The sequence below is a fragment of the Cryptomeria japonica genome, chromosome 3 (genome assembly GCF_030272615.1).
Source record: "Cryptomeria japonica chromosome 3, Sugi_1.0, whole genome shotgun sequence".
Lineage (NCBI taxonomy): Eukaryota > Viridiplantae > Streptophyta > Pinopsida > Cupressales > Cupressaceae > Cryptomeria > Cryptomeria japonica.
The window spans coordinates 913,928,470-913,952,568 of record NC_081407.1 but is presented as its reverse complement, the minus strand read 5'-3'; the positions used below and the strand labels follow the sequence as shown (position 1 = coordinate 913,952,568).

Here is a 24,099-nt window from a genome sequence, read left to right as displayed (position 1 = left end):
GAACCAACCATTATTTGTAAAATATGATCCATTACAGGAAGAGGATAATTATCCTTCAGACTATAGCTTGATTTAGATTTCTGAAATCTATGCAAATCCTATCTCTCCATTTTTCTTTTGTACTAGAACAATGTTTGTCACCCAAGTTGAATGATGGATTGGGCAGATAATCCCGGCTTTCAACATCTTATTTATTTCTCCAAAGATGGCATATGTTACTTTAGGGTTATAATTTCTCCGTTTTTGCCTAAAAGGAGTAGTACCAGGCTTCAATGGTCTATGATATTGCAGCCGTCCGTCCCTGAAGTTTTTCAAATCATCATAGCACTAGGCAAATACATCTTTATATCTACTTAGAAGTCTTATCAAATTGTTCCTTTGTACTGGAGTGCAATACTTACCGATTCGCACTATCTTTGGATCATCAATTTCTCCAATGTTGACTAACTCAATTCGTTGACAGATTTGTCTTTTCTTTTCAATGTATCAGTCACTTCTGTCAAACAACTGTTCCAAAGAAACCAAGCCCTTCGGAATCTTTTTGCCTTTTAGATGTATGACATTTCCCTTCGAGTTTATTGGATCGTTAGAACAGTATTCTTTACATTCACTTTCACTGCCCTTAAAGAAATTTCCTGTGAAAACCTCTGAGTTTTCTAGAAAGGCCAAAATCTGTCTATCATTTTCAAAAATCTGCCAGGACTCAACATTATCAGGAATGCTGGATCTATGTATGACTTAGATGTTGTAGATGTCTTCTTTAAAATCTGGGTGAGGCAACAGCAGAGAAGCTGAAACAGCCAGTGAGTCAGCTCTTGCATTCTGATCGCGAGGGACCGCCTCTATGGAGAAAGGATCAAAGTGTTCAATTTTGTTCCACACTCTATTTCGAAGATTAATTCAGCATCTCCATGTGCTCTTAACTTCTTGATCCCCTTTTCTTTTGCTGCTGCTATTTTCACTAACAGAGCTTTGTACTCTACAGTATTGTTAGTATTTTTGAATTCTAACTTATATGAGAATGGAAATCTTTCATTGTTAGGAAAAGCTAAAACAACACCAGCCCCAGAACTTAAATTTGAACAACTGCCATCAAATTGTAACACCCACAGTTCTGAAGAGATATCTGGTCCGAAAGTTTTCTCTTCCCTTACATCATCAGAAAATACCATGTAATTACCAAAACTGGTTTAATCATAGAGGGCTTGTGATCTGGGATCATCTGACTTCACTACAGTAAATTTGGGTTTGGCCTCAGGCTCCAAACGCACTTTCTTGTTTCCCACAGGTATAAATGCATGAGACAAGTTCATTTGTACTTTGCCACCTAGGTCTTTACAAAAACTCCTAATCAAAAGCATACCATGACTTGCTGGGATATCAGCCACCAGTATGGTTAGTTTAAGCCTTTTTCCAGGGTGTGCTACAAGAGAGACTTGTGCATCGTTTATGTGCTCTATAATGGGAACTTGTTTGGAGTCCATAGAATAACATTTGCCAAAAGTTTTGGTAAGAGATAAACCCAGAGCCTTTGCTACTGAAGAAGGCGTGACATTGTTAGAGGCACCAGAATCTATGATACAGTTACTCAACCTATGGCCATTATATACAAAGATCATAGAAAGGATTGGCTTTGGAATTAGAAACAATGGCGGTATGATTTTTATTATTCTAAGACAGACTGGAAGATTTTCTGATTAACTGCACTTAACATATTTAACTAATCTATCCAACTCATCAAGATTGGCTTTGAGGTATTCCATAGGGGAAATTTGAATTCTAGATGTTTCACAAAAATCAACAATATCGAAAGGTTTCTTTCTCTTTAATGTGTTTGAAGCAGAGAAACGGGACTCGCTCGGACTCGCCCAAACTCGGCGAGTCTGAGTATGAGTCAAGCCTGGCGAGTCCCAGAGGCTCGGACTCGGACTCGTCCGAGTCTGGCGAGTAAAATTGCCAGACTCGCCGAGTTGGCAAGTTTGGCCCAAACTCGCCAAACTCGGCGAGTCCCAAGCCTCGGACTCGGCCGGCGTAAGGCAAATGAAAAACACAAAAAAAAAATATAATGTAAAGTTTTTTGAAGTTCGTTTTTTTATGTTAATTGTCTTCTAGCCCTAAAAGTGACTTTCATTTCATTCACTTGCAAAAAAAGGAAGAGTAAAGTGAGTTGGGAAGAAAAACAAGGGTGCATAGAAGAAAAACCAGCAAGGAGGAAGCTCAAGTTTTCTTCAATTTGTCACATTGGAGCTGCATTGTGTTTCGATTTGGTGCATCAAGAGTTGGATAGGAATACTTTGCAGCTCGTTTCAAGCTTGTTGTAAGAGGTATGGTTGATTTTTTGAAGATTAGTTTGTTTCTTGTATGCAAAAATTTCATTTTGTATCCATTTATTTTGAAAGTTTTACATCTTCTTTCAAAATCTTTTGTATGTGTGTATGTAGCATGTAGTATGTAGTTGTAGTGTTGTACTATGTAGGGTTTGTAAATTTCTTTTTTTTTAAAGTAGGGTTTGACAAACCCTACTTTAGTTTTTTTGAATGTATGCAATATGTATTAATTTTATTTTGTATTTGTAATGTTTTATTGCAGCAAACTTCACTTTATTATTTCAATTTCCCTCAACTTCAAGTTTCACAAAACTATCCTAAAATGTCTACTTCAGCTTCTAGACCCCCCATTAGAAAGGACCCTGCTTGGAAATATCATGATGATTTTCCAGGGCAAGGGAAGGGGCAAACAAAATGTATGTTTTGCAAAACAATATTCCATGGAGGTATATATAGGCTGAAATACCATATTGCTGGTGTGCGTGGACATGATGCCGAACCATGCCTAAAAGCAGTCCCTGAGGCCGTACCGAATAAACTATGCTGCCAAGGTGAACGAGGAGATTGAACGGATGCTGGAGGCCGGCATCATATTTCGGGTGGAGACAAGTGAGTGGGTCTCGTTGATTGTGATTTCACTAAAGGAGGAGGCCAACCAAATCCGCATCTGCATGGATTTTCGGTGCCTCAATGCAGTCACCATCAAGGACCCGTTTCCCATACCCTTCACAGACAGTATCTTGGAGGAGCTGGCTAGCCATGAAACGTACTCATTTCTCGACGACTTCTCAGGGTACAACCAGATTTCGATAGTTGAGGAGGACAAGCTGAAGACCACCTTTGTGGTGGAAGATGGAGTCTATGCATACAATCGGATGCGTTTCGGGTTGTGCAACGCTCCCGCAACCTTCCAGAGGATAGTTCTTCACATCTTTGATAAGATGTCTATGGGAAATTTTAAAGCCTTTTTGGATGACTGGTCGATTTTCAGTAGCGAAGACACTCACTTGGTGGCGCTGAGAGAGTGCATGGAGCGATGCCGAATGGCCAGGCTCGCTTTAAATCCATGGAAATGTTGGTTTATGGTACCACAGGGGAAGTTGCTGGGCCATATCGTTTGTAAAGCTGGACTGAAAACTGACCCGGATAAGGTACGAGTAATTGTGGAAATGGAGTCACCCATTGATGTGACAGGAGTCAAGTCCTTTTTGGGACACATTGGATACTACCGGAAGTTCATCAAGAACTTTGCCCAACTTTCATTTCCACTCGACAAACTAACTCGAAAGGGCGAACCATACATATGGGAATCGGCACAAGGGGAAGCATTCCAAGAACTCAAGACGAGACTGGTGGCAGCACCCATTCTGGCCTATCCAAGCTGGGACCGAGAATTCCACGTATACGTGGATGCCTCGAAATATGCCATTGGGGCTACGCTAGCGCAGGAAGGGGCACACGGGTTGGATCACCCCATCTATTTTGCGAGTAGGTTGATGTTGAAAGCTGAGAGGAACTACAGTACCATCGAGAGGGAGGCCCTCGGGATGGTCTATGCCGTACAAAAATTTCGACACTACCTGCTAGCGACACCCTTCACCTTCTATGTGGACCATCAGGCCTTGATGTACCTGGTAAACAAACCCATCATCCAAAGCAGGATAAGCAGGTGGCTACTGCTACTTCAGGAGTTTACGTTCACAATAATTGTACGGCCAGGCAAAAGCCATGTCATTGCTGACCAATTGTCCCGGATCAAGTCCGGAGAACCGCCAGAAGGGGTAAATGACGACTTTCCAGATGCCCACCTATTCAAGATCTCAGTACTACCACCATGGTATATTGCCATTGGGGAATATCTCTCCACCTCCGTATTTCCCCAAGGCATGCCACTGGGAGAACAAAGAAAACTTGTGTTGAGAAGCCACACGTTCCAGCTGATTAATGGTTTGCTGTATAAAATGGGGCCCGACGAGGTGTTACGTCGATGTGTGATGGAGGAAGAGGTGCCAAGCGTCATGAGGGGCCCGCGGGAGGCCATATGGGACCGGACACTACGACAAGGAAGGTATTGCTAGCAGGCCTCCGATGGCCCACATTGTATAATGATGCGAGATAATGGGTAGTAGGTTGTGATACCTGCCAGAGAGCGGGGAGGCCGCTAAAAAGGGATTTCATGCCCCTCAACCCTTCGCATGCTCAAGAACTATTCGAGCACTGGGGGTTGGATTTTATTGGGCCGCTCAAGGTGAGTCGCGCTAGGTGTCGCTACATTGTGGTAGGCACGAAATATTTAACCAAGTGGGTTGAAGCGCGAGCCCTACTTGACAACTCGGTCGTAAGTACAACAAGATTCATCTACAAGCAAATTATTACATGGTATGGGATCCCTATGCAGTTGACAAGCGATAGGGGTGGACATTTTGTGAACCATGTGATTAAACTCCTTACTACGGAATTCAAGATTTTCCATTCACTGTCTAGCCCCTATTACCCGCGAGCCAATGGGCAAGCCGAGGCTACCAAGAAGATTCTCGTGGGCGTAATTTACAAGTCGTGTGGTGTCGAGGGAGAGGACTAGGAAGAAAAATTACCTTCGGTCTTGTGGGCCTACCGCACAACCTATAAGGTGACCACCAACCAGACTCTGTTCCAACTCATGTACGGGCAAGAAGCTGTGGTGCCAGCGGAATTTGTGGTGTCAAGCCTTCGCATTGCAGTGGAGAACAAACTCGGGGATATGGAGAGCCTGAGGGAGAGATTGTATGCCTTAAGCAAGTTGGACGAAAAAAGAATGATGGCACAATGGGCCACAGAGGCAGCCCAACAAAGACGGAAGGTTAGGCACAACAAGCATCTTCGGCGAATGAAGTTTACTCCGAGGCAATTAGTGTTGAAATTCAATGGGAGGAACGAAATCAAACCTGGAAAATTTAAAGTGCGATGGCTAGGCCCCTTTAAGGTATGCGAGGTCAATGCCAATGGGGCGATTAAGTTGTGGACGCTTGACGGGAAGGAGATACCAGATGCCGTCAATGGGTCGAAATTAAAACAGTACCACGAACTGAGACGGACGATCGATCCCGAACCCTCTAGAAGAAATAACAATTTTTTTTAAGAAAAAAAAACCGTACGGTCGTACGGGTTCGTACGATAGTTGACCGTACGACTCGAAAAAAAAAACCGAAAAAAAATAAAATAAAAAAAAAAAAAAAATTTAAAAATAAAAAAAGAAAGAAAGTGTGCATGTACGACGGAGGCACCGTACGGTGGGGGCCACGCAGGTGGCACCGCGTGCCCACCGTGTGTCCACTGTGCGGTGGCTATATTACCGCACGCCAATCGCCATATAATTAAACCGTAGCATCAAAGAGGCAAACAGGGAAACATTGCCGAGGAGATTACAAGCAAGGTAAAATCTAGCAGCCGTCAGCGATTGCACGCCATACGCCACACACCCGCACGCCAAGTACACCACACGCCAGCCGTACACCGTACTACCGACCGACAGGAGCTGAAAGGGAAACGCTGGCAGTTGGAAGGAGAAAGTAGCAGGCTGGCAGTTGGAAGGAGAAAGTGGCAGGTGCAAGGAAGTTAAACTATAAAAGCAGATTAAGGGAATTAATCGGGGATCAATGGACACAAACAGGAACAATGTGGATTGGAGAAAACGGTTACAACCGTTAGAAGACAAGTTACAGGGAGGGCGAAAAACTTCAGAATCAAGTGTAGACACAGGCAAGCGAGTTTTGCCATCTGGTGTGCGTATTGCAGGCAACCTCAGGATGAGTAGCAGTCAGAAAAGTAGGAAGCATCGCCCAAAAACCCAGTCGATAAAGGACAAGGATGAGGTAACAACAAATAATATTGTGTTCGAAGGTCTTAATGGAATAGACTGCAGAAATTGGTGGGCGAAGACAACTCACGGTGACCCGATAAAGAAAAACCTGCGCCAGGCACAGGTACACTGGGTTGTCCAAATGCCAGTTTTCTGCATAAAAGATTTTGAGGTGGTTTTGTGTGCCATGATTGGCAGCTATGATAGGCACTGCCACCAGTCTGTATTTGACTATCAATACCAGCGGATAAGTATTTCCTTCATGACAGGCAGTTCAGCAGGGTGTTTGGCATACCGGGGTTGAAAGGGAAAAAAAATGATACTTCACAGAAAGTTACTCCAGAAAACCATTCCACCTTGCTACAGTTGATGTTGAGGGATAACCTCACGCAGGGAGAAAAAGATAGCCTCAAAAGTGTAGGCAAGAGTAGGGGGGTCAAGAAAACATTTTTGGCTAAGGGAGTATGGCGATGCCTATTGTCCGTAGTGAAGAGTCGCCTTACAGGTGCCAGCCGTGCGTCTGACATAGCTATCGCCCAAATAGTGTTGATGAATGGGCTGCACAATGGGGTGGTGTATGACTGGGCATCACTGCTGGCAGATAGGATGGACGAGTTCATGACCCTGCAGTACAAGAAATTTTACATGCTGCATCATGCCATTGGGTTATTTCTCGATGCAGTCCGCACACAGATCACCCCAGGTTCACAGCCATTGGAGCCACAAGGTCGTGTTGCATCGGACCAACTGCCCATATTCTACTGGTCGCACTTGGACGTCTTGGCACATGGCGCAGAGGCACGTCTGGGCACAAAAAGGAAGAAGCCCGCCATGTCAGACACAAAAGAGTTTGATGCAAAGGAGGATGCAGATAGTGGCAGGGAGGAATCCGCAGACACCTCCCAGGTGAGCGGAGGGAGCTTTTGGTTGGCAGGTAGAGGGGGTGACCAGTTGCCTGAAGAGGAGGTAGTGGAATCGGCAGGTACAGAAGGGTCCGTTTTAGCATCACAGGTTCAGGTCCACTTTACACCAGCACGCTTACCAGAGACTTGTCAGTTGGCAGTGCTGCGGTCGTTCGGGACAGTTAGCGTAGTCACCACAGTTTCAGTACTTAGCTTTGGGTAGCCTTGGGTGACGATAGCTATGACACCACCGAGGGTCGAGACCATAGCAGGGATAGACTCTGGGGTGGCCTCAATTCAGCAGGATGGGCCGGGTACCTTGGCGAGTGCAGGGGCTTCCATGGAGTAGGATGTGTCGGGTGTGCCAGGTTATATGCAAGAGGTAATGATGGAAGCAGGTGCTCTCCAGGATGACCTGAGTGCCTGGTTGAGTTGTTACCAGCTCACACCCGTGGCACCTGTAGGGGAGGCCACTCTAGCTCCAGGCAGGGAGATGCATCCCTTGGATATCATTGATCTAGAGGAAGAGAGTTCTCCGAGCAGTTCGGCACTTCAGAGTGCTGCGTCACCCCCGACGGATGTAGTAACCAGTCCTTACAGAGAGGAGGGGGTGCTTGTGGGAGTGCAGCAGGGCGCTAGAGAATTTGAGCAGTTCATTGCCGAGATGACTCTAGGAGCATAGCGACTTGTGTCATCTGCAAGCCTCCAGGCGAATGCCGCCATGGTCGAGCGGATGGAGAGGTTGTTGACCTTTGCCTACACCGGATGCAAAGAGGAGTTTGGGAGGTGTTTTGAGTTTGTCGGGTGGCCCAAGACAGAGAACTTGGGAATGCTGGAGGCTTGGCGCCTCATTGAGGGGGTTGGCGAGACCTGGATGCAGTCGTTGTTGAGAGAGGTGGAGCAAGCCTTCCGCGAAGGCTATCTTGAGCTTCGGAGGACATAGTACATGGCATCCATAGTTGAGGCCTTGCGCGTAGCAGCAGTGACGGCTCAGGAGGAGTTGACTGCCAGGTTTCGGGAGTTTGAGGCTACCATGGCACAGACTCGCACAACGATGGACATTCTGGTGGCAGATAAGTCTGCCTTGGCTATACAGCTGGAAGAGGAAAGGGCATCCAGAGAACAGTTGGAGACTCGATTGGTTAGTGCATTGGAGAGCGTGGACAAGAAGGATAAGGAAGTGTTGGAGGCTGCCTACATGGTGAAGACTGCGATGGAGAGACAGACGGTGGTAGAACGAGATCTAAAGAGGACGACGGAGCAGGTGTACGAGCTGTGCGGGCGATTGGCGTCCACCACTACACCACCACTGACGCCTTCTTCATCAGGGATGCCCTCTGCACCCCCTTAGTTTTTGATTTTGGGTTCTGTAGTCGCCATGTCTTTCCCATTTTGTTGTAAGTCGCCTGGAGACGACCTTTCTTTTGGGGGGGGGATGATGTTGGCGGCAATATTGTACACGAATAAAACTAGTTAATTAAGTTGTAATTGTCTTTGTTAGTTCGGCAATCGAGGGATGGTAGTTACAGTGCATCGGTTGGCACTCGCACCCCCTTGGTACCTTTATATACCTCGGAGGTAACTTGTACAAAAACACATGATTATGAATGGAATAGCATCTCTTATTGTTTATCTGATATCTATGGCATTATTATTCTGCATTATGTGTTCTATCTGTATGTTCTAAACTGTTCACCCAGAGGGTAAACAGTGTACTTTTGTTTCCCTGTTTGCTGTTGCAACAAAATACTGGAGATTAACGGTGACTCTTTGACTAATAAGCACAAACTTGGTCCCTGAATGAGACCAACTGGACAGAGCAAGATCAACTGATATTTCACAGCCTCTGATGCTGTTGTACAAGAATCCCACGTTTTCGTGTACCGATACCTTTGATCACTGCAGAAGAATCTTTTGCTGAAACCCTTGGCCAATACTCCTCTCAGAGCTCCAATAAAAAATCAAAACTTCGCATAATGAAAAGAAGACCTAAAATCTTCTTTAATACTCTCCACTTAGGGTTTGGCGCAATTCCCAAGAAGAGTACGATTTTGGCATTAAATGATGTTTAACTTTTAATATTTAATTTTTGACTATTGAAGTGTCAAAAATAAATCACTTTTCCAATTAATATAAAACTGGCCCCATCTGATGAGAGATAGACCCTCATTTAAGTTATGACTTAAAGTGACTTTTAAAACAATTAAACATTAAAGTTCGCCCATTTAATATTTAATTAAAAATAATTAAATGTTAATCTTTCCAAGTACTCATCAGAATTGCTTGCCGTCTGAACTGGAGACTGCCAAACCATACTTCGTCCCTGCCCAACCCACTGGCTATAAATAGCAGGACTGCTAAAAATAGAAAGTATCTCAAACGGAGTCCTCGAGACCTTAAACGAAAATCAGACCTGGAGTGCTCGCTCTGAAGATAACGAACCAAACTCCGTAGGACCCTCTAACCAACGCCCTCAACTCTGACAACTATAGTTTAGTTGACCCTGTTGCGTTTAAGTTTGTTCTTTGCAAAGTTTTGAACAACAAATATACTTTGACTATTACAAGCTCAAAAAGTAACTATAGGGAAACGCTAGAAATCAATAATAATTCAGTAGTAAACTAATCAAACCCTTATTACATTTATTCAACCTTAATCTACTCTCAATACATAAACAAACATTATTAGATAGGTATTGAAAAATAACCTGAAATTCTGGAAACCCTTATTCCTTCCTCGTCGGTCATACACAGTCCATCATGACAGCATGCTGTAACTTACTCCGTATTGACCCGAACAACTAACGTGATAGCTCAATGGATGACTCCAGGCTAGGCGCACCTTCAGCTATTTTTATAATATTTATTTGATTCCTTCACATGCAAATCACAGCCCCTTTTGGTGATTGGCCCTACTTCTCAGGCAGCCGTACAGCCACCAACAAAGTCTCCTTTGTGTACTTCTGTTTCCCTGTTTGCTGCTGCAACAAAATACTGGAGATTAACGGTGCGTCTCTAACTAATAAGCACAAACTTGGTGCCTGAATGAAACCAACTGGACAGAGCAAGATCAACTGATATTTCACAGCCTCTGATGCTGTTGTACAAGAATCCCATGTTTTCCTGTACCGATACCTCTGATCACTGCAGAAGAATCTTCTGTTGAAACCCTTGGCCAATACTCCTCTCAGAGCTCCAATCAAATATCAAAACTTCGCATAATGAAAAGAAGACCTAAAATCTTCTTTAATCCTCTCCACTTAGGGTTTGGTGCAATTCCCAAGAAGAGTGCGATTTTGGCATTAAATGATGTTTAACTTTTAATATTTAATTTTTGACTATTGAAGTGTAAAAAATAAATCACTTTTCCAATTAATATAAAACTGGCCCCATCTGATGAGAGATAGACCCTCATTTAAGTTATGACTTAAAGTGACTTTTAAAACAATTAAACATTAAAGTTCGCCCATTTAATATTTAATTAAAAACATTTAAATATTAATATCTCTCCAAGTACTCATCAGAATTGCTTGTCGTCTGAACTGGAGACTGCCAAACCATACTCCGTCCTTGCCCAACCCACTTGCTATAAATAGCAAGACTGCTAAAAATAGAAAGTATCTCAAACGGAGTCCTGGAGACCTCAAACGAAAACCAGACCTGGAGTGCTCGCTCTGAAGATAACGAACCAAACTTCGGAGGACCCTTTAACCAACCTCATTAGCCTACGAGGGTCAGTGATAGGCTAATCTACTCAGCTGACAGATGTCAACTAGAAGGGGACATCACATCCCTCATTGTGTTATGTTTTAAATTCTTCACTTGCTCAGTTGTTCATTTCTTACATGCTGTTTTGATATCCAACACTTAAGGGAGTACTCAAGTTGTTCCACAACAATGCTGATTTTAAGCATAATTCATAATTTCTAGCAGAAAATAGAACCTATACATTCATATACCATTGTACCTGTGCATCAGGGAAACCTAAAACCACATGTGATTGGTTACAGCAGTAAGGGAATTAATTTAACAAATACACATTTCCATTTTGAATGAAAGATCAGGACAGCAGCCCTAGTTGCGCAAAACATCCATTTCCAGCCTTGTGTACATAGTTTAAATAGAAAATTTGCACCGGATCAACACATAAGTAAACTAGAATCTGTGTTGAAGAATTGGAGATTTGGTATTCAGGTCAATTACAGACAAGCTCCTATCTAGTGGCACATTTGAAAGGACTACTCTTATGTCGTGGAAATTCACAATTGTGTTGGGCGTCAGTCCAATATGAAAGTCGTATTTGATAATACTGGCTTGAAAAATGAGTTGTCTTGTTGGTGTTGGTTGAAAATTTAGTACACCTGGGAAGAAGTACAAAATTGTGGTCTCAGCTACAATGTGTGAGATAAACTCTCCTATTTTCAAAGGGAAGGCTCCCCCTTTGTGTTTTACTTTATCAATTCAGAAATAAACTCTAACTCTAAATCTATTCTAAATTTGGGTGAAACTCTGTCTTGTTCTCTTTTTTCAGAAAAGACACTTATTCTTTTCTCTTCTTTCAAAAAAGAATCATAGCTGAAAGCACAAATGTTTAATGAAGTAAACCAAATAAAGAAGCAACGTTTCCATAAAGGCACAAAGTCCTCCGTTGCTTCTCCGGGACAGGAAAATAGAAAGAAAGCTCAAAGTCTTCACCTATCTACTCTCCCTTCAACCTTTTTAGATGATTTTCTGGTAACCAAGCACAGTATGTAGCAGCGCAAAGTCTAACTACATGATTCACCTCTTATGCACAAACATAGAAAATAAAAGTAGCACAAAGTCTGCAAGTTACCCCCTTTGCTTGAGCATCCTACAATAGTTTGAAATGTGATATGCAGCTCAAAGTTTGCAGTATCAAATCCAAAAACCAATCTAAAACTCCAAACGCAATAAGCAGCTCAAAGTCTGCTAGATTGAGCTTGAATCCTTCTTATATAACACCTCAAAACTCACCATCAATCTCCAGAAAATGTAGTCACATAACACCTTGAATCAACACAAAGTTTGAAAGCAATTTGCCTCTTTTAATTGACTACAATCTGATTTACAACTAAGCTCAAAGTCTTAGAGTGCACATACAAACTGACAAAATTTTTGTTGCATTGCCAAAAGGTAAAAGATACAAAAGACCCCTTCCTGTATATATAGGCTAAGTCACCAGGTTCGAATTCGAATTTGAAGTTCGACAACTTTGAAATTTGAATGAAGTTCGATGAGGAAAAAATTCGGAATGTATAAAATTCGAATTAAATTCGCCATATGTAATTTTTAAATTTTTTTAATAAATATATGTAATATATCTATAAAATTGCCTAAATAGTTTAACATTGATAAATAGATTTGAAATCATTACAAAAAGATGACACATTTATAAAATATAAACCATAGGAAACATATGTTTTCACGATTGCAAAGATGTTCTTTTGTCAAAAAGGTACAATAACAGTCAAAGACTTTAGAACTTTAAAATAACTCCAAGTCATCAAGAGCACTTGGCTGGGATGCCAAATCATCATCATCTGTATCACTACTCACTTCATCATCTGCAAAGTCAGGCTCATCTACATCTAACATTGCTCTGCCTTCAAGAGTTTGTTCTAAATAAGTGTTCTTTGCTGATTTGTTCATCAACAATTTCAAATTGCTGCGAACATAGACAAGATCTCCCAACTTTCCAGTCAACAATTTGTTCCTCTTTTTGGAATGGATGTGGTCAAAGCAACTCCAGTTCCTCTCACAAGCTGATGAACTTGCTCCTTGACTCAAAATTCGAATAGCAAACTCTTGCAGTTTAGGAGCTGATGATCCATAAGCGATCCACCATCTATATCCAGGCATACGTGGCGAGTCATATTTGGCTTTTGCCCCTCCAAACATCCCTTCTCCTCTTTTGTATTGCCAACTTTGATCTCTGATTAGTGCTGCAATTTCTGGATTTGGTACATACCTGCTAATGGCTTGGTAAAGCCCTGCCATGATTTCATTAGCACCCCTTCTATCAATAGCAAACAACTTAGGCTCCAAAAAGCAAGCTGCTGCATGTAAAGGTGTGTGCATCATTTTCCATCTGCAATCAACTGTCTCCCATAGCTGCATATATTCTGCTTCTTCATTATTTAGTGCTTTTTGAATAGATTCCTTACACCGGTCCATGCTTTCATAAAGCATGCCAAGGCAAGGAGTGTCACCATCAACCATACAAAGCACATCAACAATTGGTTCACATACAAGCAAAACTTTTGCTGCACTTTCCCAGAAATTGTTGTTTAGGATGATTTGCTCTATGTTCTTCCCCTTAGGGCCTTTAGAAAACACTGAACTTTCCCATTGATTGGAACAAATAACAGATCTCAAAGCTGCTTTTTCTTCAATGACTCTTTTCAAAGTGATATAATATGAAGCAAATCTTGTTTCATAAGGCCTCAACAATTCCTTTGATGCATGCTGCCTATAAATACTCAATGTGAGATGATGATTCCGTATGAAATTTGCAATTGCTCTCCCTCTATGAATAGCTTCATTTACCCATGGGAATTTAGCCAAGTCATGAAGCAACAAATTGAGACAATGGGCTGCACATGGGCTTCAATATATCTGTGGGTACTTCTCTACAATCAGCCTCCCAACTCCCACACAATTTGCTGCACTATCAGTTACCACTTGAACCACATTTTCCACCCCTACTTCAAGAATGGCTTCCTCTAATATTTGAAAAATATACTCTGAATTTTTCTTGTGGTTCATGGTGTCAATGACTTTCAAAAACACAACACCTTCAGGACAAGACACCAAAACATTAATCAATGGCCTTTGACACATATCTGACCATCCATCACTCAATATAGTGCAACCTGTTTCCTTCCAAGTGGCTTTGACATCAGCTATTTTTTCAGTCACTCTATCTTTTGACCTCTGCAAAAGAGTTGTCTTGATAGCCTCTGAACCTGGGGGTGTGTACCCTTTGCCAAACTCTGCAATTTTGTGAACTGCATTACGAAAATGTGGATTTCTCACAACATTGAATGGAATAGAACTTGTGTAAAACAAATCAGCAACTGCATCATCCACCTACTGTTTCTCTACTGGTTTCCAAAAGTTGTTAAGTGTTCCACTCTGTTTTGATATGCTCAGCGGTTTGGATTGCACAGAAGAGAAAGACATGATAGATGTGAGTCTAGATATATCTCCTTCAATTCTCTATTTCTTTTGTGCCTTCTTCATTTTGCCTACCATTGAAGCAACCAACTCTTTCTCTAGAATAGCTTTAAGTTCTGGAGTGGCACCTATACATGCTTGAACACCTCCACCTGGACCCCCTGTATTAGCAAGGAAGTGGTCCCTAAGCCTTTTTAAAGTTCCAATTATAGTTCCCTCACATAGGTTACATTTGATGTGAGTTCCATTTCGGGTCACATGCTTCCATGCCTCAGAAGTTGATTTAGGAGGAGCCATTAAATGGAAATCTGCATGTTTGGAAAGAAAAATTAAAAAACAAAATAAACACTACATTTATTTCAACTGCAAAATTGTTTTTCACGTAGGCCTTAAGGGGAAGGACATAGAACATTTATTTCAACTGAAAATGTAGTGTTTTGGAAAGAAAGAGTGAATTTATTTCAAATTTGGGAAGAACTGAAAATGAATTTATTTCAACTGCAAAATTGTTTTGGAAAGAAAGAGTGAATTTTATACTCCTAGAGATTCATTTTCACGTGTTTTTGAGTGCATTTTGGACCAATTTCGGGTTTGGGAAGGCCGACTGCAAGTAATGAAAGCCATGAATTATGAACTTGCAATCACCCTTTTGAAACCCAAAATGAAACTTGAGGGCATAATAAAGAGGAAACAACAACAACAGGCATGAAAACCATCATACCTGCCCACGCTTTGAAAGATCAAATAATGACAATGAAACAAGCACCAAGTCTTCATGTGGTCAAGGAAAGAAGAGAAAACCAAAACCAAATCTGCAAAAATGGGGATTCAATAAAGTTGCAGACCTTGCCAAGTGTTTTTCATGCCAAAAATCCCTCCAATAGGGGTTTGAATGAGCAAGAGCAAGTAAAAATCAGTTGCAAAACTGATTTCGGGTTTTGGGTGACTCATTACAAGTTTAAAATGACTTGTAATTCTCATTGCATGCAAATCGGGTTTTTTATGACCCATTACAAGTTGCTTTTTGAAAATAACTTGTAATGGGGGCTTTTAAAATCACTTTACAAGTTGAAATATGACTTAAAGCCAATTTCGGGTTTCAAGTCTCTTTACAAGTTATTTTTTGACTTAAAGGCAATTTCGGGTTTTGGGAGACTCATTACAAGATGAAAATCTTGTATTTCTTTTTTACTTGCAATCACCTCAAAAAGTTCCTACAAACACTTAAAGTGAAAAAAGAAACATAAAGTGAGTTTACTTGTAATGACATTCAAAATACCCCCACTTGCAATGACTGCTCTAAAACCCAAAATTGCACAAAAAATGGCTAAAATGAAGGCCAAAAGTAACCAAAATTTTCACAGAGGTCAAAGATAATCTCATGATTGATTTACCATCAAGAAATGTAGACTTTCCACCTTGGGAAGCGTGCCCTAAAGCCTTAAAATCACAAATTTCAAGCAAAAAATCTCTTGCAGTGACTGCTTTGAAACCCGAAATTGCACAGAAAGCTAAGAAAATGAAGGCTAAAATCAACCAAAACTTGGACAACAATGGCAAACGCACCCTTTGATGATTTGACATTCACAAATATGAGTTTTGCACCCCGTAAAACGTGCTTTAGAGACAAAAACGACACATTTTGAGCAGAAATTCATAGGGGTTGTCAAATTTTTGAAAATCCAAAAATTGGGACAACAGTTGGCAACCATTTATCTGTTATTTTTTATGGTAGAACAGGTTTGTTAAGCATTTCCTATAATACAAAATTCATTAGATTATAAGGCATCCAAGTCTTTCTACCTCCACAGTCAACTCCTTGGTCTTTTTTACATTCTGCCACTTTGGCAAGACTACCACATTAGTGCATAAAGACTTGCTTGTTGGGTTTTGAATTGGTTGTTTGCTGCAATAAGTATTCTATCTTCCCTTTAGACTACAACCTGAAAGATAATAGTTTGGCCATATTCTTTAGTCCAGAGATTATGGTATATCCATTTGTATGATGCTACATTTACACCTTCAATGCAGTTCTGTAATCATTATATGTATGTTTGCTTCTGTAGAACAAATTTTTGTTTCCAGTTATTGGGCACTTGTTAATAAATGATAAGATGCAATTACCCCAAAATTGTGTGTGTATATATAATATATGTTCATTCAAAGAAGAAGGGGTTTGAAGTTGTTGTAGTAGTCCACTTTTCCATTTAGAATTTGGATACTTTATGGTCCTGACAGCTGTCATAGTTTACCAATTCTTTTTGGTAGCACAACTTATATGCCTGTTTTTGTCCACTTTAGTTTTGTATTTATAATAGAAATAATTAATAGTGCTTTTTTAATTCTATCTCTCTATCATTTGATTATAGATGACCAAAAACTTCGAGCAATGGAGTTAAATTCATGGCAGCTGCTGAGGTTACTGCAGGCACGCATTCCCAATTCAAAGTGTCTTATATCAACATGCAATAAGGAAATGCATGATGGAAACTTGGAAAGAGAAATGGGTAGTGAACAAACTGATGCAAAGTTATGCTATTTATTTCAAAGAGCTGTTTCTCTGCATGATTCTTGGAGGCAACATCAAAGCTCTACAGGGTTGCAACTACTTTCTCTATTATATCAATGCAATTTTATATGTTCTATTCCTCTTTCTACTATATTGTTATTTGGAATATACACCTTTGAAATATTAAATAAGTAGCATTAATTAGTTGGATTCCAAACTCAAGCCTTGCTGATTGCATGCAGTGAATATCAAAATGATGAAGTTGGAGGTCCCAAAATCGCAATGGAGGCTTACATGGAGTTCTTAAGGACTGCCTCTGGATTATTAGCAAGAGGAAATACTGAGGTTTGAAGATATACTAATGCCAGAATACATTATACTGATATTATTACCTTGTTACATATTTTCTTATGATTTCAGAATCAAGATTTTCATAATGCTGTGATTTAAAAATGATGTTTTGTGTGCCCTGCAGAAACCTTTTCATTTACTTGCAGTTGGAGGTTTCCTGATGCTTGGATCACTCCTTTTGTTTCTTGGAATTTCTTTCCAACTTTACAAAGCATTTCATGAAATACCAGAGTGCCTGGCCTCTAAGTCTGATTGTTCAGATCAAATTACAGACCTTGGAAGAGTAATAGCTATTCTTGGGATTTTCATACATGTTATTAGCTTGGGTGCTAGCTCCTTGGTGGAGGAAGAGCAATATACATGGCATTTCCTGTTATCAACTTTGTGCGTTAGTTTTATACATAGAATTTGTCAAGTTTGGAATTATTTACCAAGAAAAACATTCAAGTTCTTTTGGCCCCCCCATTCCTTTGGCCTAGGCAGGGAATCGGATAATCCAAACTTCATTTCAAGATTAAATTGTGAAGGTGGGAGATCATTGAATGCCCAACAAGTCAACTCTTTTCAGGTTTTAACTGTCATTTTTGTGCTCATTACTGCTAGATTTTTAAGAGCATGGCACCAAGGTGGTGTCAACTGGACCCATTTGGCAGATATCTCAAAGTGGCTTGATCATGCCAGTCCTTGTGTCACAAAGTCTTTACAAATGACCTCAGTTCTATTAACAATGCTGATGGGATTTCTTTTTTTCCTAGCAGTTAAGCCAAGAAAGCTTTTTCAGACTTTTGTTGGTGTAAACATCTTAGTTTCTGGTTTTTTGATTTCAATGTTCATAATATGGGACCGAGATCAAATTATGCCATCATCAGATTATTGGCCAACATTAATGGCCCGTCTAGTGTATACTTCTCTTGGTTTAACTACAGTGACAACACTGTTAGCTTTTCCTTGGAGCATATCCTTGCCAGATTGTAGCAGTAAAGTAGATTCTAAAATTCAGAAGTCAGATGGAATTGTTAAGTCTCAATCATGCTCCAGTATTGGTACAAATTATCTTGAAGAAGGAATAAGAACTTGCATTCATTTTGTTGGAGTGGTCTATATATTTATCTGGTGCCTTCTACAGCTCCTACTTCAACACCCTGGAAATGCATGTCCTATCACGGTGCTTCTGTTACAACTTTTTGGAATGGTAAACTACTTTTACAATTCTGGGCCATACCACAAAGAATGGATCATGGTCAGTACTTCAAATCCTTTTGGCTTTTCAAGTTAAAGATGTTTAATTTTTTCAACTGTTGAAAGCTTAATGAGATTATATTATAAAAATGAAAAAAATTGAGTGTTCTATGACTTCTATCATCAGATGACTTCTTTAAGAAACTTTATTTGAAAAGTGTGTTACATTCGATCACCAAGAGACTTGAGTATAGGAACAAGCAATATGCACCTGTCCCCATAACCACATCTTCTGAAGATTGTCTTTGTACATAATATAGCTGTATTCATTTAGTCCCATGCCCTGATAAGAAATGGCGTTCCATTCTCCATACCTTTGTATCTCCAGGTGACTATTGATATTGAAATATATAGACTGGAGAATAATAGAGAAAGTAGATGTGCATGAGCTTATTGAAAGATCTGTATTTTCTAGATGTGCATGAGCTTATTGAAAGATCTGTATTTTCTAGATGTGCATGAGCTTATTGAAAGATCTGTATTTTCTTTCTTTTAAAATGTGGACGATGGCTTTTTCTTCATTTTAAACTATATGAAACATCAAGACTAAATTGTAAAAGATGGCATGGACAGAAATCTTCTTAACCACACATTTGCTTCAAAATTGAGTCGTAATCACTACAGTAGTCAAAATATCAGTTATAGTCTGCTACAAAGAAGCATATTAAAAATGTTTGTACTGACATCTCAAAATGTATAAGAGGATAACAAAAACTTGCTCTGAAAACTATTACTACGAATAAGCAGGGGAGATGGTTCTTGGACAAAAAAACTGATATGTAAGAAAATAGTCAACTTCTGTCTGCTGCATATCCGACAATTGATTTGTGAAGCAGTAACCTTTTCTGTACTCTTCACATTCCTGCATGTAAGCCATTCCTAATTAAACCTATGGGTGCTATGCTTTGGCAGAGGTGAATCCCTTACTGATAGTGCACAAAGGAGCAACAAAGAAATGTCCTCTTAAGAGAACTAATGTTTGCACTAAGAAATCCATAAAGAATATGTGCTTGCAGCTATAGGGAGGCAACGTAGAAAGCAAAGGGCGCGGCTTGTAATTGAAATCTGTTCGAATAAAAAATATGATTCTCCTGGTTTGTATTGCTGATTGGGCTATAACATAATTAAAACATTGATGCAATCCATGTCTAGCGTGAATGATTACTTCCACTCTCTGAGCTGGAGGAATTCCTCATGAACTGAAGCTGGGTCATGCCAAACAAATTGACAGGGGAAATGATCCACTGAGGAGATGGCTGTCTTTTACTCTATGGCAATTGACGAAGTGAGAAGCTCCAAGCATGCAAAAGGGTAATATTAGGCGCCATAAGTTTACATCTTTATATGGCAAATTTTTTTTCAACCATAAAAAATGTGGATCCCATCTTTATATGCCAAATTTTCCAGCAAGTCATCTGCCAGCAAGTTTACTAGACTGCATTCTCTTATTATTACTTCTGAGTCTGCAAGTTAATCCCAGAATTTTTATACTGTGTTATTCATTGCTTTCTCTTGTCGATAGGATTGCTATTTTCCTGCAGTGTACTATTGTAACCTTGTTATTGAACTCCTGAATCGCTAATCAACCTATGTTTCCTACAAGAACAAAATAATTAACATCTCTGTTTTATTCTTTTGAAATTAAAAAACACACGCTCATTCACATTCAAAACTGATTAGATTTCTTCATGATTGAATTTGCTATTTTCCTGCAGTGTATTATTTGTCACCTTGTCATTGAACTCCTGAATTGCTAATCAATCCATGTTCTCTACAAGAACAAAATAATTAACATGTCTTTTATTCTTTTGAAATTTAAAAACACATGCTCATTCACATTAAAAACTGATTACATTTCATGCATTGAATTTGCTTCTTGATTGGGCTTGTACAATTACAGCACTTGCAGGGTATAAAGTTTAGGCTTCTTCATGAAATACATTATTCTATCCTTAGAATAATTCCAATAGAAATCTGATATATCTATAGGTACTACAATCAGTACTATTCATGTAAGAAGATGCCAGTTTGTCCTTACAGATATACCACCTGCAAGATATCATGTTTAGGCTTCTATATGAAATACATTATTCTCTCTTTAAAATAATTTTAATAAAAATCTGATGTATCTTTAGGTATTACAGTCTCTGCTATTCTATCTAAGAAAATGCCAACTTGTTCCAAGGGTTTATTTACTCTCGTGCTGAATTTGATGCATTGGCACTAAAAATGAGGATCTATTGTAAATATTCACTGTTTTTGTGCAGTAACCTTTGTAAGTAGTATTATTTTGTAAGAGGCTGATATAATGGATTTGAATGAATTCCCTTGATATATGCTAAAAATAATTTGTCGAACATTAATAATTGTATTTGCATGCTTTTTCCAAAGGTCATCACAATGTACTGGTTAGGGATGGCAGGTCACTTTGGACTTGGAAACAGCAATACTCTTGCCACAGTTGATGTGGCAGGTGCATACATTGTAAGTGTACTAGATAGTGTATTGTAGTGTATTTTCTCAAAAAAGCATTTGATTCTTATTTGATATATTATATATAGTTTGCTGGTATATTAATTTTCAATTTGATCAACTTACTTCATGATTCCATTTGACAGGGACTAACTACCCATTCAACAGTCCTATCAGGCATTTTATTATTTATTATTACATATGGATCACCGGTGCTATTTCTCTTTGGCGCAATGCTGTGTTCATCTTTCGAGGAAGGAAGAAACTCTATGAATATTACTAAAGAAGAAAGATGTTCAGGATATTTCTTTCTGAAGACAATTGCCCTTCCATGTGTTTTACCATTGGTTTTGAATTCTGTCGTGTTGGTTGGATTCACTGGTGTATTGGTGCTTATGAGGAATCATCTATTTGTTTGGAGTGTATTTTCACCAAAGTAAGTAACAAGTACCATATCCATGCAAGCATCTAGCCATTCATCTGCTCATACAAATTATTATTTTCAAGGATCTGAATATTAGAGAACAGATAAGCTTTCCTGTAACTAATGCTTTGTAAAAACTGCATATGCAAAATGAGTAGTTTATATAAGTAGACAGAGTTAGTGCTCAGCTGAACCATAAAATGGAATGTTTCTTCTTGACTTTGTAACACATACAGATTAGGCATATTGAGAACATGCATCATCAATGTTCATCATCTTTCTATATCTTGTAAAATGTTCATCATATGGATTTACCTGCAATGTCGTTTGCATCCTTTAGTCCATGCCATATTAATAGTTAATGTTATGTTTTTGCATATGTAGTTTTCTAACCTCTTTTTTTTTATGATTTTGCAGATATCTGTATGTGTGCGCAACAACAATCTGTATATACACCAGTACATTTCTTATTGCTTTCACTGGACTTTATTCAAGTTTTGTGATATACATGAGGTCTAAATTATCTTTGGATTGGATTTGCCTCTGAAAAGATAAAACTTCTGTGAAATGCACCAAAGAATGAGTTTTGTGTTGGTTGAAAACTTTTTGCATTTTGAGATCAAAAGTACGGTGTTACCTGTACCTGTACATAACTAAGTTCATTAGAGATCTGCAAAGAGGCCTATTGCAGCTTCCATAAAACAATCATCTATTTCTGTTCAGTATATCAACGAGAACATTTATTTATCAATGCAAGAGGTATTATTTATTATATTGCACATAAAATATCTTTTGCTTTAGCATTTCACTGCCTCGGTTTATCTTGAAGATTTGCTTCTAAATGACTTAGAAATGGCAATTATAGCAAAAGCTCAGATTTCAATTACACTTTATAATCTTTTACAGAGTTAACTAAATCTGGTCATCTGTCATGGCCCTTTTTAGACCTATCATTTTCCCACAATTTCATTTGTTGACCTATCTTTTTCCCACAATTTCGTTTGTAGACCTATCTTTTTCTCACAATTTTGGGCATGATGCAAGACTTTCGTGTTAACTTTCTGTAAGCTACAGCAAATGTTAAGAAGGTTTCATAAAATGACTTTCTTGGCTATTATAGGGAATGTAAATTCATTTTGTTGTCCAAGGACCATAACATGAAATTTTTGTGAAAAAATGAAAAATTTTACTCTATGGAACACTTCCCGAGGGAGAATTTCGACTAATCCTTGGACTGGCTTAATCTTCAATCCATCCTCGAACTACGTTTCGAATTTCGTCGCATTCTGCGTTCGTTTGCTATGTCTTTCCTTCAATTTCGGGTTTTAAAATCTCGACTGCAGGTGGAGAATTTTCTTCAAAGTGCAAGTTTTAATGATGTCCATTGTTTTGGTCTTTGTAGGGAAATTTTTAGCTTATTACATGTGCATTTTTATTAAAAGATGTATACCTGTAGTTTGTTTTAAATTTCTCCTTTATTGTTTTTATTATTTTTATTGTTTTTTGGTTTTTTTAGTTAAAATAGGGATTTTTTGGTTAAGTTACAAGTAAACTTGTAGTTCTCTCCAAAAACCCCGACTTTAATGGTTTTTACATGTAATAGGGATTTTAAACCCTTATTACATGTGTGCAAGTAAGTTATAACTTGTTGTAGGGGTTTTATTTCCGTTTTACAAGTGCATAAAACTTGCATCTCTCTCCAAAAATCCCGATTTTGCCTTGTTAGTGAAAAAGTGACAATTTAAAACTTGCACTTTGGTCCAAAAAACCCGATTTTGCTCATAAAGTGCATTTTTGACATTTTAAACTTGCATTTTGTTCTAAAAAACCCGAATTTGGCTTTGTTGAGGAAAAAGTGAAAATTAGAACTTGTCATATCTTCTAAAAAACCTGATTTTCACATACTTATGCAAATTCGAACTTGTCTTTGTCTCCCAAAAACTCGATTTGCAAGAAAATCGTTTTTGTTGAACATTTCAAGACAAATTTTGTGGAGAATTTGTTGGAGGAGGTAGGCATTTTGGATTACTCTCTATTTTCTTGCATGATTGGACACCTTTCATGCCACGTGGAGGTTGCTTTTGCTGGTTTGTAGCTTTATAACAGCCACCACGTTTTTTCAAAAAACCACATTTTTTACCCTTTGGAATGCCACGAATCTTCAATGGTATGAATCGTTTTGGCTAGGAGTGATAAGGTGTTGAGGGTTAAAGAAGATTCAAGCAGTTTCCATGCCATTTCTTATGTATTTGCTGCCACATTTTTCCACATAAGGCATTTTTGCAAAAACGTGGCTAGGGTTTGGATTACGGTTTGTGTCTATTTATTAGAGATATTCTTCTTCATTCAAAGATTGATTGCATCTTTGAAGAAGCATTTTCAATTTCATTCAAGGTATGTTTTTCTTTCTTTCTTGTTTCATTTTATTATTTTATTATTTTCTTGTTTTCTTAGTGTTCCTTTTTAATTGCATTTTTTGTAAATATGTTGTTCTTCCCCAAAAATAGGTTTTTGTGAGAGAGATCTTCCCCTTGGTATGCAATTTTTGAATTGCATTGTTTTTCCCATATTTCCCTCTTTACTTGTATTCGGGATTTTTAATCTCGATTACAAGTTCGCTGGAAATTTTTGTTCTTCCCTTACGGTTAAGGAATTTAACCATTTTTGGTTAAAATTCCAAGTTGAAAAGTGTGAAATACCCCCCCCTTTCAAATTCGGGTTTTAAAAACCGGATTACATGTTGAAAAGTTCTTCCCATTTTCATGAAAATGATATTCCTGGATTTTCCCATTTCTATCCATTCATGTTTTCCATATCCGTACTTTTCATTTCCGTCATTTT

The 24,099-nt window shown here is 39.1% G+C and overlaps 1 protein-coding gene across 3 annotated transcripts in view; it reads left to right on the top strand.

The window, feature by feature from the left end:
- The window catches only part of LOC131073146 (GPI ethanolamine phosphate transferase 2), a 142,779-nt gene extending 120,749 nt beyond the window's left edge, over positions 1-22,030 (top strand). For all 3 annotated transcript variants that reach the window (XM_058009627.2, XM_058009571.2, XM_058009697.2), the window contains 6 exons: positions 16,633-16,861; positions 17,015-17,117; positions 17,248-18,363; positions 20,754-20,846; positions 20,981-21,270; positions 21,676-22,030. In XM_058009627.2, coding sequence (XP_057865610.2) covers positions 16,633-16,861; positions 17,015-17,117; positions 17,248-18,363; positions 20,754-20,846; positions 20,981-21,270; positions 21,676-21,805 — 1,961 coding nt within the window. In that variant the 3' untranslated portion in view covers positions 21,806-22,030. The remainder of the gene's footprint in view (positions 1-16,632; positions 16,862-17,014; positions 17,118-17,247; positions 18,364-20,753; positions 20,847-20,980; positions 21,271-21,675) is intronic.
- Positions 22,031-24,099: the final 2,069 nt, after the last annotated feature.